General features: G+C 45.7%; 1 protein-coding gene across 1 annotated transcript in view; it reads right to left on the minus strand.

The window, feature by feature from the left end:
* LOC144093912 (cubilin-like) overlaps positions 1-15,282 on the minus strand; it is a 245,887-nt gene that overhangs the window by 5,624 nt on the left and 224,981 nt on the right. Inside the window, exons 60-63 of the mRNA XM_077627662.1 lie at positions 14,841-15,088; positions 10,087-10,240; positions 8,535-8,734; positions 4,123-4,303 (exon numbers count right to left, since the gene is read on the minus strand). Coding sequence (XP_077483788.1) covers positions 4,123-4,303; positions 8,535-8,734; positions 10,087-10,240; positions 14,841-15,088 — 783 coding nt within the window. The remainder of the gene's footprint in view (positions 1-4,122; positions 4,304-8,534; positions 8,735-10,086; positions 10,241-14,840; positions 15,089-15,282) is intronic.

A 15,282-nucleotide genomic window follows, 5' to 3' on the forward strand; every position in this document is an offset into this window, starting at 1 on the left:
CACCTGACGTTTTAACGGCACAGAATAGAAGCCGATTGGCTGGCGAGGAACTGTCGTTGGCTAGGAGGTGGTCACGTGACTGTGACACCCCAGACCGTTCAATCGTTGATGCCAGCAGCATTCGGAAGGAAAAGGAATTGAAGGACTCTGCTGATGTCAACGATGCCGGACACTCCGGAGCTCTTTCCTCATGTAGATTTTGCAATAAAGATAATAAAACAATGACCTGCAGGAAGGATTGTGTTCAGCTGTCGCAGGCCGGCCTTCGTTGAAGCTGCCCTCTTTGCCATTTTTCTCTCCCGACGTGCGAAACTTTCGTCTTATTGTGAATCTCCGGGAGCCCCTGATACCCTCCCACATGCTAAGCATAAATGACGCTTCTGACCTAATAGGCCACTAGGCGAATTTGTGTTGATTTATTTCGGCTAGGCTTCAATATTCCTACCCAGTGCGTCCTTTTAATAATTCCTCCCGTTCTTCATGACTAGGGCTGTCATTGCCTTTCGACGTGGCTCAGGCGGATGACATCAATAAAAGCAATCAACGAGTACCGCAGAATCTCGTGGCACCGGCACAGTCACGACTGTGTTCAGGGGAAAGTGATGTAACTGGCACTTGGCTTTCAGCAAACGGGTCTGTGAGGTAGTATTTCATCGAAGCAAGAATTTCACGTTCGCAGCAAGAACCAGATTTGATGGATTGAAATTCTTTTACCTTATTATGCACAATTACTTAAGATACCTAAATCAGAATATTTCGAAACCAAAACTAACCAAACACGCGGACATCGCCAGAATAAATTTATTTCATTACAGGTTTTAAGAAATGACTGTTCACTGTGACCTACATTCTGCCAATCCCACTTGAGTCCTAAATGAACAATTGGACAGTGCATAAGTCTTTCCCTCGTTAGTCCAGCGTCCGTTACCACCACTTCCCACTGTGCTGTGTCGCTTTCCTTAACGTGACATCGTCAGTGCTCCAATCGCTGTCAGTGCACCACTCCCAAAAATTACCGGCCAGTCCCTGTGCAACCCTCCTATTTACGTCCCTCCATCGCAGAGCAGTATTCCTGCTGTGCAGTGTTGTGTTTTGTCGTGGTGAACCACCTCCTCTAGTCATCACTACCTCCAGTCCTCATCAATGAAGTGCTATCTGCTAAGCTCCCAAAAGGCCCACCAGGTATGTGCCGTGCTTCCGCTCTCGGAACGCCCCCTCCCTCCACTCATACTCCCTGGCCCTGAGCAGTGATCGCTGTAGAGGGAAGCAGAAGATAGAACCACACCGCATATAGGAAGGGACCTGGGAGAAATGACTGCTTCAAGTTCAGTTATCTCCCTCGCCTTTGCAATGATTGGAACACTCTCCCAGACGCCGCTATATCACCATCTACATCGACCGAATACCTACATCATATTGAGAATGTCGTGTTTGCCACCGAGACGGAGCAGTAGGACTACATTGCCACTCTCAAGCGAACCGAAGTTTTTGTGGCTTTATGATGCCTAGTTCTTTTGTTTCTGGCCAAGATACTGTATTTGCAAATGAAGTACATGCTGTTATCATCGCTTTAAAATATGCCCATCTTCGTATTTTGTACTTACCATTATAATCAAATTCGTTCCTTCCATTCCTGTAATAGTCACTCTTGGGACTGACAGTATCGCTAAATGATAAATGAAACGAAATCATATATACAACTGTTACTTTACTAAAACTTGGCCTATTACAAAAGTCGAGCTGCAAGGGAGCATTAGCAGATTTTTTTTACGCTTGCTAATCAGATCTCCACCATCGTCAAGTACACAGGTTCGATTGCGCGTGAATAAAGTATATCGCAATTACATAAGCAAGTCCATCATGGTACAGCAAACAATTCCAAAAGATGCTTCAGAATAAAAAAATTGACGAAATGCCTTGAGAACTCACGGCTTAATTAAGGCAGTGAACAATGCGTTGAGTAACAAAACACTGGAGTAGCTTAACTGGCTTCGAAAGGTGCTTGTAGAGCAACTTTATGAGCGTAGTCTCAATGTACTTAAGGAATGGCCGAATTAGTCCAAAAGTATACCAAAAGGCAAATTATCTTGAGTCATTTATGACCTACGTTTGCGAGATAAACTATTCGCGGGCGACCCCGACTTCCACGAGAACAGTAGGAACCATTGCAGCAAACTCACGATGCCGCTGCACGGGAAACTCTTAACATGCATTGGCTGGCACGGTTGAGGAAGGGTTGCATCCTCGCATTGACGTAATCTGTATCAACCCCACGGCAGCAGAGAAACACAGACAGGTGGCAATGCTTCACGCAGGACTCGCTGATCACGGCCTTTCGTAATTTAGGAAAACATTTAGCGCCTGCAGTTTTCGAGGCACATAGAGCATATTAATCGGTGGAATTTGAGAAGCTGAACCTTTGGGACATTATGTACAGTTACGGACAAAAACGTTCGAGACGTGTGTTCACGAAAAATAAAAAAAGATGCCGTCACCGTCTGCATGACGTTGAATTAACGAGCGTTAGCTGTTTGGTATCGCCATCTATCGTCCATGCGATGTATTATCACGTAATCGGGTTACTTTTGCATACCTCACGGCGAGCGGGCGCCTACCGCCTTGAGGTCGGATATTTTTGACCAATTTGGGCCGAAAAAGTTTTTAGACTCTTTGGAGGGTTGTTCCTTACCTCAAGGCGGTAGGTGCCCGGCCGCAATGAGGTATGAAATTGTGAGCTGCCGAGTGTGAGGTCACAGCCGCCATGTTAAGCGTAACCATAAATAATCTAATTAGGCGATATTGCTGTCCAAGATGTACTCATTGAGTCCCTTACGAATATGCTATTAATTAGACCATGACGTCATCGGGTAATTAATCATAAAGAATTAAATTTAAGTCTAAGCAGAAATAAATATAAACTTCATTAGTACTTATTGGTGTTCAACGTGTTCCATTCATCTAGAGGATTCCAACTATATTATTCGTTTTATGATGACCTCATTAATTACTAAGTTAGAAGCGATTAAACATAGCCACATGGCACATTATGATGACGTCACAGACTGATTATAAAGCTTAATGAAGTCTCCCAATCACCAGCGTCGAGAATACATAAGTAGTTTTGCTGTGAAGTCATTCGTCGCCTTGATATAAGCATTAGAAGACATCACCGATCATCACCAATTGGATATATCAGTGACGTCACGAATCAATCACCAATTCAATATATTAATGACGCCGCCATTCAATCACTAATTGGGCTGCTATATCGATTTACTATGGGGCCGCCGTCTTGAATTCCTAGGACAGAAAATTTCACGTCAAAGGGAGGTGGTAGCAGACCCCAAGAAATCGAGAAACGTGATGAATAAGAGCTAACGCTCTTAAAAACGGTGTGTGTGGTCACAAAGAGGGGGTCAGGGAAAAGCAATATTATGAGAGGAGAGTGACGAGCTCACTGGCTGACGAGAAAACGCCGAAACAGACTTTTTTTTGCGAATTCGCATCGCGCGAACATTGCTTCATGATTTTTGAGTACTATTGGCGCCAAATAAAATGACATTAAAAAATAAAAGACGTTTGACCATGCGCCCTGCTGTTCGCATTTCTTTTGACGCCGACGGTACATAGCATACTGTCAGCTTTTTCTGTGTGCCAAGTAACACAGCTTTCCTTGTCTTAAGCGAACCTAGCATCCTTGGTACTGCACGTAGCGAACGTAGTAAATATTTCTCAACAGAGCGAGCTTCGTAGCAGATTTTGTCACCAGTAATAGTATCATTTTTTTTCAGTTTCTAACACCATGTGCATCGTCGAAACCAAACGTGATTCCACGTTCCCTCGAGTATTTGGCAAATGCTGGAATTTAGAATTGTTATTAGTTTTGTACATGCCTTCTAAAATTTAGCCATTGCTGTTTTTGGTTCAATATGCTGCTTTCTGGAGGCCTGGGTATACTTTATAGGCGGAAAAATATTTCTTTTGAATCGAAAATAGGAGTGGTGCTGGAAATGCTGAAGAAGCACTCTAAGTTCTATTCTTTTCAGTTGCTTTTCAACAGTGCGGACGACGTTCTGAACTGCTGCGTCATGTACTACTTGTAAACAGATTACCACGATATACCTCCTTCAGGGCTGGTGAAGTAGACCATGATGTATCGGACAGACCAGGCACCGATGACTCGACCGGCACTCGCGTTTTTCACGATGACGCTGAGCCGGTTGCCGGTTGAAAACACCGGGCTCGGGTTGACGTCACCGCACACGTGGGCCAGGACACGAGAGGTGGCGCCACCGTCGCGCACCTAAGGTAGAAGAGGCAAAGACAGAGAGTGATGTTAGTGTAATGAAGAATGCGCGAAGCGTCAGGGATTTTAACACCTTCCTATCCGCGGTAAATGTATATATACATTTACCGCGGGGGAGTGGGGCCTCCTGGTGCGCCGAGAGCCGTTTTTTATAACTCCTTTCTCCTTTCTATCGCTGTTCAAATTCGTTGTCTTTTCAACACATTTACTATTTCCACCTCCCCGTTTTTTCTCTGCGTTTTTCTGTTCTATTCAGCCACTGCCTCCGTGGGAGTTGCTGCGCGGTCCATTATACGGCCCCTTGCCCTCACTCTCAAGTTTGCTTTGAGGGCGGAGTTTATATATCCTCGCTCGCTCTGTGTCCGTATATTGAGAAAACTGTTTCATTGTAAGCCAGCCCTGACGAACGGAATACCATTTCCGAAACTGTTGGCACAATAAACCTTTAAAACGAATAGTCGCGTTTGTTGTAATACTGTACTTACACTTGTAAACTGGCACATTGGAACCCCTACTGAATACAATATATATATATATATATATATATATATATATATATATATATATATATATATATATATATATATATATATATATATATATATATATATATATATATATATATAGTTGTTTTTGGCTGGTGAAGTGAATACTTTTTTGCCTTTAATAGAGAACGCTTGATGCTGAAGTGTATAGTGTGACTTTCTTAGGAATAAATTTGCCTTCCAGAGCTGTTATATCCAATAAACATGTTTATTAAAGCATACAGAACAAAGTTACACAAAAATTTTAAAATGGAAAGGAAAAATCTATAAAGACGTCAACGTTTCTTCACACAAGCATAGCATAAAAATTTAATAATGTGCGTTTTCTATGTGCGGGATGTGCTCAATATTTCAGCAAATATCGGCCTTCTGTGCATAGAATTTCTTTAAGAAAACGTTAGCCCTAGTGAATATCATGCTAACGTGGGAAACATTTGCTTGATCTTGTGAAACACAGATTGGCCGCACATGTCTCTCAAAAAACATTTGTTTTCGTCTCGACTTCTCTTTCGTCACAGCGCATTTTATAGTTTTCTATTTTTCTGCACCCTTTGGGACGTGTGCTGTAGAACCAGATGTGTATCTCCATGGCCAGTTTGACGCACTTTCACTGTCCGCGATAACCTCTGACAAACCAAACTATTTTTCTGAGTCACTACTGCGGTCATCGCCCAATCAGTTGAAAAGTCACTCCTGGACGTGGCAGGACTTCTTCTAGCTGCATCTTAGTTACGACGCTTCTCGAGTCGTGCGGCGTGTTATCCTGGCGTCTCTTGAGCGTGTTGTCTCCTCCTCGCTTCGTTCTCTCGTTGTTGCGTCTCTTTCGCGCTCTCCATAACGACTGCAATACATTGAGGCGAAGCGCATCTATACATAGCCCCCGCGAGGAAACACCTCCTCTCCCTCTACCGCAGCGGAGCACATCTGTTGGAGCGCCAGGCCTCATGACAACGTGGACACTACCTCCCTGCTAAGGGCCCGCCTGCAGACCCTGGAGGATGCTGGCCACCAGATCTCCCTGCATTGGGTGCCGGGCCACTCCGGCATTGAGAGCAACGACCTAGCCGACGCTCTGGCAGAGTCTGCCCACACCGATGGGTCCCCGGTATCATTTGCAGTGACTCAACATGATTTTGCCCGCCGCCTTATGATGCAGGTGGTACGGCCCTTCACCCCGACCGGAGGATTGCGGCCTACAAGCCCTTCCGCCGGCTCTCGGACCATCTGCCCAGGCGGGACCGAGCCCTCCTCCTGCGCCTCCGCATTGGTGGCACGTGGACGCCCTCCAGGTTGTACGCGTGTGGCAGGGCGCACTCTCCTGCCTGCCCCTCCTGCGGGGACACAGTGACGCTCGGCCACCTCCTGTTGGCGTGCCCGGCCCACGCGACGACTTGAGTCGGGATACCGGGCACTCGGTCTCCCGTCTACGACAGAGCACGACCTCCTCTTCCCGGCTCGCAGCCAGCTCCTGGCGCATCGGGTCCTCCTCTCTTTCCTCGAGGAGACTGGCCTGAGCATCCTCCTCTAGTTTTTCGCCCCGTCCAGCACGAGGCGATGGATCTGAGTGGGCCGACGCTCATTCCCCCTGTCCAGTGCTTGCACACATTCCCAGTGCACCGAGGCTCCACTCCCCTCCGCCAGGTACTTGAACACTTTCCCAGTGCACCGGGGCTCCCCTCCCTCCCGCCCGGTGCTTGCACACACCCTCAGTGCACCGAGGCTCCCCTCCCCCTGCCTGGTGCTTGCACACACTCCCAGTGCACCATGGCTCCCCTTCCTGTTGGACGCTGACGTTTCTGCGGCGGTGCGACTCCAGAACGGCTAAGGACTTCCACGGAAACGACGGCGGCGGCCCTCCACCTCCCCTCCCCTGGCACCCAAGAGTGATGCCCAAAGGACCAAGATAAGTCGGGACCAGTATCCCCCCTCCTTCATAGCAACAACCACCACTAACCACGTCAGCGGCGTCGACGGCGGCGCCATCTGTTGTAGCGCGGCTGCAGCGTTGCTAGGCAACGCCGGCTCAAGGTCGTTTGTGGGCCCTCGCATACGGCTGAACTGCGCGACGAGCCGAAATGGCTCGCTGGCTGGCGTAGTAAAGCTCTCGCTTTAAAACTTGCGCGCAGATGCACCGGAGTTGGCATAAACGCGTCATCCCCGTGGAGCAGCTGCCCGCGCCGTCGACGCGGAAAATATACGTACGGAAAGCATACGAGTGCTCATCACCTCACTATGCTCTGTGCCGCTCTTATACCACACGCCTTGTGGAATCCAGAGTTCGTGGTTTTCAGACTCTGGCCCAAAAGACAAACGGTCGCTGGAAGATTCGGCCCTTGTTGCGCTACTTAGTCGCGGTATAAAGCGTTAAGTGCGCCCTTGCACCAAGCAATTGGCAATTTCTCGTACGGCTTTGTGAATCCTGATGAGCACACGTTAGCTCTGGTTGGAATCGCTCTGAAGAATTTTGCAATAACGGCTCATAAACATGGCGAAGGTGCGCGTTACGGTAACCTGCCATACGGGATCTCTACCCATATCAATAGCCTTTGGTGTCTCAGGACTGAGTTGTCGACTATCGTCCCGGCACATATGATCCATGGTGTATAACATTTTTCCTTCTAACTAAAATGCATAATATCAGAGATGCGTGGGGTTCAGGATATTGGTTTAAAAAATGCAGTTAAGCACCCCCCCCCTCCTCTTGGGAAGGGTTCCGGTCTGTTTAACGAGAAGCACCGCTCACGAGAGCACAAGCCACTGATGTATAGGCTGTCGTGTGATTGTCTGGCAGTGTCTGCTTCAGCCACAGAGTAGCGTCATCGGGAAAGATGTGAAAAAGCGAAGCTCATAGGGAGCGTATGGTGCCTTTCATTGCGGGCATTTCTCTGGAACCTTAACAAATTAGCTAACATTTATTTTATTCGCTGGTTTCTTCAAACTGTTTAGGCATGCTTCCGGGGCCGTTAAACCAAAGCAACACTACTGATGAGAACCCTGAAAAATGTTCGTGCTGATTAACGAATATTAGATACGTCTACAGAAACCTACGCGTGTTTCAAAGAATTTGGTGCAATGCTCGTTACTGTCTGCAGTCAAATGCATACGGCCAAAATTTCTTTCCAGTCCGACGTTCTTGTTGAACTACCCAATACATCTCGGTTTAAGGGAAACATGCGCATCAAGCCGTTGCTACACTTCTGACCGGGTATTTCTCGAGATTCGACTGCGTTTCGTTTTCAAGACTACAGCGTCTGACACAAAAGTAAGTGCGGACACGATGAATTCCCTTCGTGCCTGAAATTTTTGTTTCTTGGCGACTCAGCTTCGGTGGGAGATTATGGAAATGCACGTTTAAATAAGCAAAGGGAGGAGGAGGAGCCATTCAACGCAGTCATATACAAATGCAGGCTCTCCTCAGCGTTCGCTACGCCCAGAGGACGAAGTTTTGTGCCAGGTAAAACACTGCAGGAACGGATATTTACTTAACGCCGGTTCCGCAACCACTTTTGAGTCATTCTAAACTCCAGAATGAGTAAATATGTACTTTCAATGGCAAGAGCCCACTGAACGAGCATCAGTGCAGTACATGGAAGCAGAAAGCAACATCTGCTTACTGTGGCATTCGCTAACATAAAGCGGAAGGCTTACCATGCATGCCTACTATTGAAACCACTTTGGAGTACCTGCATGTAGGCGTTTTGGCACGAGTTGTTCAGAGTGTCGCCCACATTGAAGCGGACGAAGTAGAGGGCCAAGGCCGACGTCGATGAGGTGTTGACCGTCGCGATGGTCAGCACTGTCGGATAATCATCTATGGTGGTCCAACCCGGATAGTCGACGTTGTGTATAACACCGCTTGGCTGGCTGTATGTCAAGTTGGCGTCTGCGAGTGGACCGAAGAAAGTGTGTTCGAAGCATCGCACCCGCTGTATTTTCCGCATGCACGACGATATTTAACAACTATCACGGCTGGAAAGCTATGAAAACGGTGTGTCAGTTGCAGATTAAAAAGAAAAAGAAAAGTGTTGCGGTTATCCTGTGTATATCCGTAACTTTATACGCTACCTAATGTACCCTTAACCAGTTGTTACGAGACGCAGTAAAATAATTTATATCATGTACAAAAAGAATTCATAGGACTAGCGAACTCATTTACCTAGCTCTGAGAAAATAAGGCGCAACCTGATGTCGCGAAATTATTCTCAGTTAAAGGGACATTGAGGAGAACTCTATAATTTTTTTTTGTTAGCAAAATCTTGTACTTCGGCATTTCATGGCTTTGTTGCCGCTTGTCCGGGCGCGAATGATGCATTTATTTCAAAGAAATTTGGATTCGAAGTTGAGAAAGTTTTTCCCGCCACTCTGATTCAAACTCGAGAACTCTTATGACGACACGGAGAACTCTTATGACGTCACAGAACGGAGTGACGTGATACGTGACGTAAACGCAGACTGTGATTTCGACGGCTAGCGGTGCGGTGCGCAACCTTCCTTTGCTAGCCTCAGAGATTCGTGGCCTCCATGAAGTAAGGAAAATTCCTCCAAGGTGGCGCCTCTTGTCCTAGGAAGTCATCACGCTTGTACTTGCGAGATTGGCCTGTGGCGGCGACACCTGTATTTTGGTTCTTGCTATTTTCTACATTACAAGAGCTTTGTTTTCAGTAAGAGTGGCGTTTTTGTGATCAGGAGCTGCTATTCTATCGATACAAGCCAACTTCAATTTATCCTTAGTGTCCCTTTAAGGCTGTTGCCAGCGGTTGAGGGTTTTGTTGCTAACAAAGCGGAATTCGCAACATAAAAAGACATAAAAACGCAGTTCTAGACGTTGTATTTTTTCCTTTGCAACTTGTTCTGGCTACTGAACAACGTGATATTACACGGGCCCTCAGTTTTTCTAGGTAACGCATGTAACTTCGACATGTTTAAAGGCAAGCAATTCTATCTTGAAATACTTTAAAAATTTTCGATAACATTAACGCCCGAATGCACCTTCGACTATAGCAAAACGTTTACATTCTTTCTCAATAATTCTGCGCAGCAAGCTGACTCCTGTGGGCCCAGCTATCGCCACTTCCAAAAACCAATTATTCGCATTTTAATTTTGTTTCTTGACACGTTCATCGGAAGATTTCGAAACGCCGCAATCCGATAGTTTCTCTCGCGCTTATGAATGAGCAAAGCAAGCAGGTGGATGAAGGGGGCCTTTGCATGTAAGGGCTGCACTGTCTCTCTTACCCTGCATGGCGCCGTACTCCAGTTTCAGCTTGGCCTGGCCTCCGCGGCGCCCTGTGTCCAGCAGAAGCTGCACGCGGCTGGCCGAGGCGTGCGGCTTGAGCCACTCCTGCGGGACACTGTGCCCACACAGCCGCACAGGCGGCTGCTGCAAGTACTGCATGGAGCAATGGGATAAAGGCACAGAAAGGAGCGCATCATTCTGAGTTTGGCAAAAACGGGCTCTTTATCTCATTGTATCACGCACGTGGTTCAGTACACCAAGACATATGCAGCGACACCCGCCAGTCTTCACAGCTGTGCCGAAAGATAGCCTTCTCAAAACCTAGAACACCTCTAGAGGGCGAGGTATGACGTCACTCGGAACTATGCAAGCAGCTGCGCGTAGTGAACCTTAATGCACGTAGTTTATTTAATAAAACAGCCAATCTTGAGATAACCTTATCACAGCCTGATCCACACATTACAGTGATTACGGAGACGTGGCTTCACAGCGAAGTGAATGATGATGATGTATTTCCTCCCGCCTACACGGTATTTCGAAAAGATAGAGAATCTAGAGGTGGTGGCATAGCTATCCTCATTAAGAAACAAATTGCGGTCGTCTTGCAGGACGAGGTGCAAGAAATTGAATGCCTATGCGTAAAATTGTCTTGTTGGGGTCGTAACTTCATTTTATATGCTCTGTATAGACCTCCTGATTCTGAACCTGACTGCTTAAATAAACTACAAAATCATAAGTCACAGCACGAAAATAGCAAAATTTTGTTGATGGGAGATTTCAACTTGCCTGGTGTTGATTGGGAACGCCTTGAGTGTTTTGGTGCTAACAGTAAGCATGCAAATAAAATGTTTAATATAATGCTAACTCACAACTTGATGCAAGTAGTTCACGAACCAACCCGTCAAGTTGGTTCCACGAAATCATTATTAGATCTGTTGTTCCTGCCTCGCAGTCTTGTAAGGTTTACTGTCACTGTGGAGCAGGGGCTTTCTGATCACTGCCTAGTTAGTGCTTCCTCACCTTTGGTACAACACACTAAAAACCAACAATCATCACTACGTTGTTTTAAAGATTATTCACGTGCTAACGACGCATCTGTAACTGAGCATCTAGAAACCTGCTTTCTAGATTTCGATGATACTGATGTCTGCGCACTCTGGGTCCGGTTAAAAAAATTTGTCTTTATTGCATCGAAACTTTTGTGCCAAGCAAATATAGAAAAGAACGTAAGAAAACCCCATGGATGACACGTAGCATAATTCAACTCCGGCGAAAGGTAAAACGGCACAAGAAGAAGCACACAGACCCTAAACAGATAAAACATTTGCTCCACAATCTAGCATGCGCCATACGTGATTCTACATATTATTTTTTACCACATCACTTCAAAATTTTATAAAAAACGAGCCAAGTAAATTTTCGATTTACATCAGTGAGAAAAAGAAAACCGTGTCACAAGTTTCGGTGAACAACGCTATGGTATGTGATCAGATGGCTATTGCCCAGCATTTTAATGAGTACTTTCAAAGCGTATTTTCTGCTCCGAGCGCGTGTACCGCGAATAGCCGGGTGTATCATCTTTCTGAAGTGAATTTCATATCTTATTCAGGTGTTTTTTCTAAGTTATTAAACTTAAAAACGAAAACGTCATGTGGTCCTGATAATATTCCAAATGTATTCCTTCGTCGTTATGCTGGAACCCTGGCGAAATTCCTCGTGATCATATTTCGTGCTTCTTTGCTGACAAGCAAATTACCCGATGACTGGAGGAGAGCCCGAATTGTCCCCGTTTACAAAAAAGGAAATCGTCTTTTGTTGCAAAACTGTCGTCTCATATCATTGACTTCATCGTGCTGTAAAGCTACTAGAGCATATAGTTGCACACTGTGTGAATGAATTTCTAGAAAAAAATTTGGTCATAAACGAATTCTAACACGGGTTCAAAAGGGGTTTCTCGACAGTAACACAACTGATCACGGTAATTAACTCATTCGCATCCTGTATAGATAGTAAGGGCCAAATTGATGCAATTTTTTTTAGATTTCAGCAAGGCGTTCGACAAAGTTCCTGATGATAAATTAATTCTAAAAAGGAAACATATTGGAATTCCTGAGATTTTCATAACTTGGATAACCGCATACTTAAAGGATCGCAGGCAGTTTGTTGAAGTTGGTGGACAATGTTCGGGCTGTCTTCCAGTTTCATCCGGTGTACCACATTGAAGTGTCTTGGGCCCTCTGCTTTTTCTTTTACATATTAATGACATTGTTCAAGTAATTAGCCCATCAGTGCATATTAGATTGTTCGCGGACGATTGTATATTATTCAAAGAAATTACTAATAGGGATGACCAGAATGTTTTGAACAATGCTGTGAACAATGTTTTGAAATGGTGCGACCAATGGGGCATGGTTCTCAATGCTGACAAAAGTGTGTATCTTCCGATAAGAAGAAAAAACATACCACATATTTACACATACAAATTAATTTCGTCCCCTCTTGAACAAGTATCTAACTACAAATACTTAGGCATAACTATAACTAGCAAATTAACGTGGAACTTGCATATCAATAATATTTGCTCTTCCGCATTTCGCAAATTGTGCTGCTTAAGACATAAACTGAAGAACGCGCCTCCTAACATCAAGCTACTTTGATATTCTTCTATAATCAGACCAAAACTCGAATACGCATGCGTAGTGTGGGACCCGTATACTAAATCTAACATAGCCAATTTGGAACGAATACTGAGAAAGGCTGTCAGATTCATCTTTAATAAATATGCAAAGACTGACTCCCCCACCACTTTGATGGAAATTAACCAAATTGAACGACTTGAACTCCGAAGAAAAAAGTTCAGGTTAGAGTTTCTTGCGCTTTTATTAGAGAACAAATTTGGTCTGGACCTCTCATTATACTTAAAGCCGTTATCTGCCAGACAAACTCGACATTACCACCCTAGTTTTCTAACCCCTATATTCACCAAAACAGACACGTACAAGTTTTCATTTTTCCCACGAACTATGTTAGAATGGAATCAAATAAACCAACCATTGCCCCATGAGGTCTAACCAATTAGGGCTATTTATGTCTATTTTCCAGTGGTATTTCTTTCTTATTTCGCTCACTTGTACGTCCACCCTGCTTGGACTTAGTGTCCGCAGTATTTCATAAATAGATAAAATAAATAAAAAATAAATGACGGCCATAAGTTGGTCAAAGGCCGTCTATAACACCGATTCTACAGGACTCTACGGCACATCTGTGCGTGAAAAAAGTCACGGACGATTTAGCGTGTTTCTTCCAAATGCGAGAAAGGTGCACTAGCACTTCGGTTTCAGTTTTGGGTCGATGCTCAATTTTCAAGGTCAAGCAAGCTTCAGCCAAAGATAAGTGAAATTGGCGAGTGGAGGACTAAGTACTAGAGCACAATAGCTGCAGAAAACACTTAAGCTCCAGCGTAAGGATATGACGCAATAGCGTTAATGGGTTAATGTCCATAAATGTGGAACTGGTAATTTTCTACTTTACATTCATAAATCGCTCGGAGTCCTCATACCGCTCCTGGCGACGTGTTGCAGAGGTTAAGCGATGCGCCGTTGCCCTGTGATGGAAGGCTTATGAGATCCGTGCTGCTTTTCCCAAGCAACCGGCGTCGCCGGACGGACCGATGCAAAAGAAGAGAGTGTGAGTCTCAGTGCTGCCGCACTAAAACGTCCAGCTGACGGGTGTACCCACCTCAGCCATTGCCGTAATGCAGGAGGTAAACAGGACCTCACGCAAAATGCGGAGATACGTCATATGTTCAACAACTGGCGAAGGCATGTCGTCTTTCCTTTGGCTCTGTAAAATTATCTCATATCTAAAATAATTACTCAGTTGCTTTACAAAAAAGGAGACATTTTGTGTGTTCTCCGGTGTCAAATATGTTAGTTTTTCATATATTGCCACGTGCCTATTACCGCGCGGCCTCTGCGCTTCGTCAAAATGGTGACAAAGCGGTGGTTAGCTTGAGAGGCGCGCGGGCAAGACCTGGCTCTCGGATTAAACAGGACCGACCTCGTTCTTGGGCTCTCCCCTACACCTACCTGCCCGGCTCTCCTTGAGTCGTGACAATATATCTACATCGTAAAGAGCCCTTCATGTATTGCCAGAATGGTGAGTTGGGTTATATCGTCGTGTTCTATATTGGCAGCAGCTTGAAAAGAGCTAGGGAACAAGACTGTCAGCTCCGTCCTGCCTCTAGGCTCTTGTTTTGTCTCTCCTTGCGCTGCTGCCTGCATGGATGCGTCGTGTCTCGCCTTGACAAAGACAGACAAGCACTTCGTTTGTGTTCTGCTTCTACTTCATCTACACTTACACTACGCTTGAGCTCCACCTGCGTAAAACTAGTACTGCACTTCTCTTCTGCATCTCTTTCATGCACAATCGCAGTACATTCGCACTACATTTGATGTACATTTGCTCTACACTAGTATTTAGTTTGCCTTCTGCTTCTCTTACAAGCGCACTTGCAGCACATTTGTACTAAACTAGCATTTCACTTGTCTTCTGCATCTCTTTCATGTACGCTTGCAGTACATTTGCACTACATTAGTATTTCATTTGCCTTCTGCTTCTATTTCATGCTGATTTACAGTACATTTCTACCACGTTTGTGCTACACTAGTATTTCACTTGTCTTCTGCTTCTCTTTCATAAATACTTTCAGTACATTTGCTCTACATTTGCTCTACACAAACATTTCACTTGCCATCTGATCCGTGATGAGAGCTAGGTAAGCGCCGTCCTCGCATGGGAGGCTCATCTCCTTCAATCTAATGGTGACATCTCTAAAGGCACCCTCGCCGTCCAATAGCCGCCCCTGGCTTCTGCCCACCGATTCCTGGGCCCGTAGCACCCACAGACAACGGACATTGGCAGGCGCAGCTTTGGGGAAGCCCGGACTCTCCAAGGTCTGCCAGGCATCGCCGCTCACGTTGACACTGCCACCGCACAGCGCTGCGTATGGATAGAGAGAGTGGGTGACACAGACGGACTCGCACTTTGGGTGAGGTTATGCCGCCACGAACACGCGTGGCTAACACATCACCTCACTATAGACGCGCCGCTGTACCAGCTTTTTGTGTGCTAGAAGCCGCTTGTGTTGAGGAATGAGGGCACTTAGCTACACTGTGTGCCATTAAGTGAGCTAC

Source organism: Amblyomma americanum, chromosome 6, assembly GCF_052857255.1.
Source record: "Amblyomma americanum isolate KBUSLIRL-KWMA chromosome 6, ASM5285725v1, whole genome shotgun sequence".
Classification (NCBI taxonomy): domain Eukaryota; kingdom Metazoa; phylum Arthropoda; class Arachnida; order Ixodida; family Ixodidae; genus Amblyomma; species Amblyomma americanum.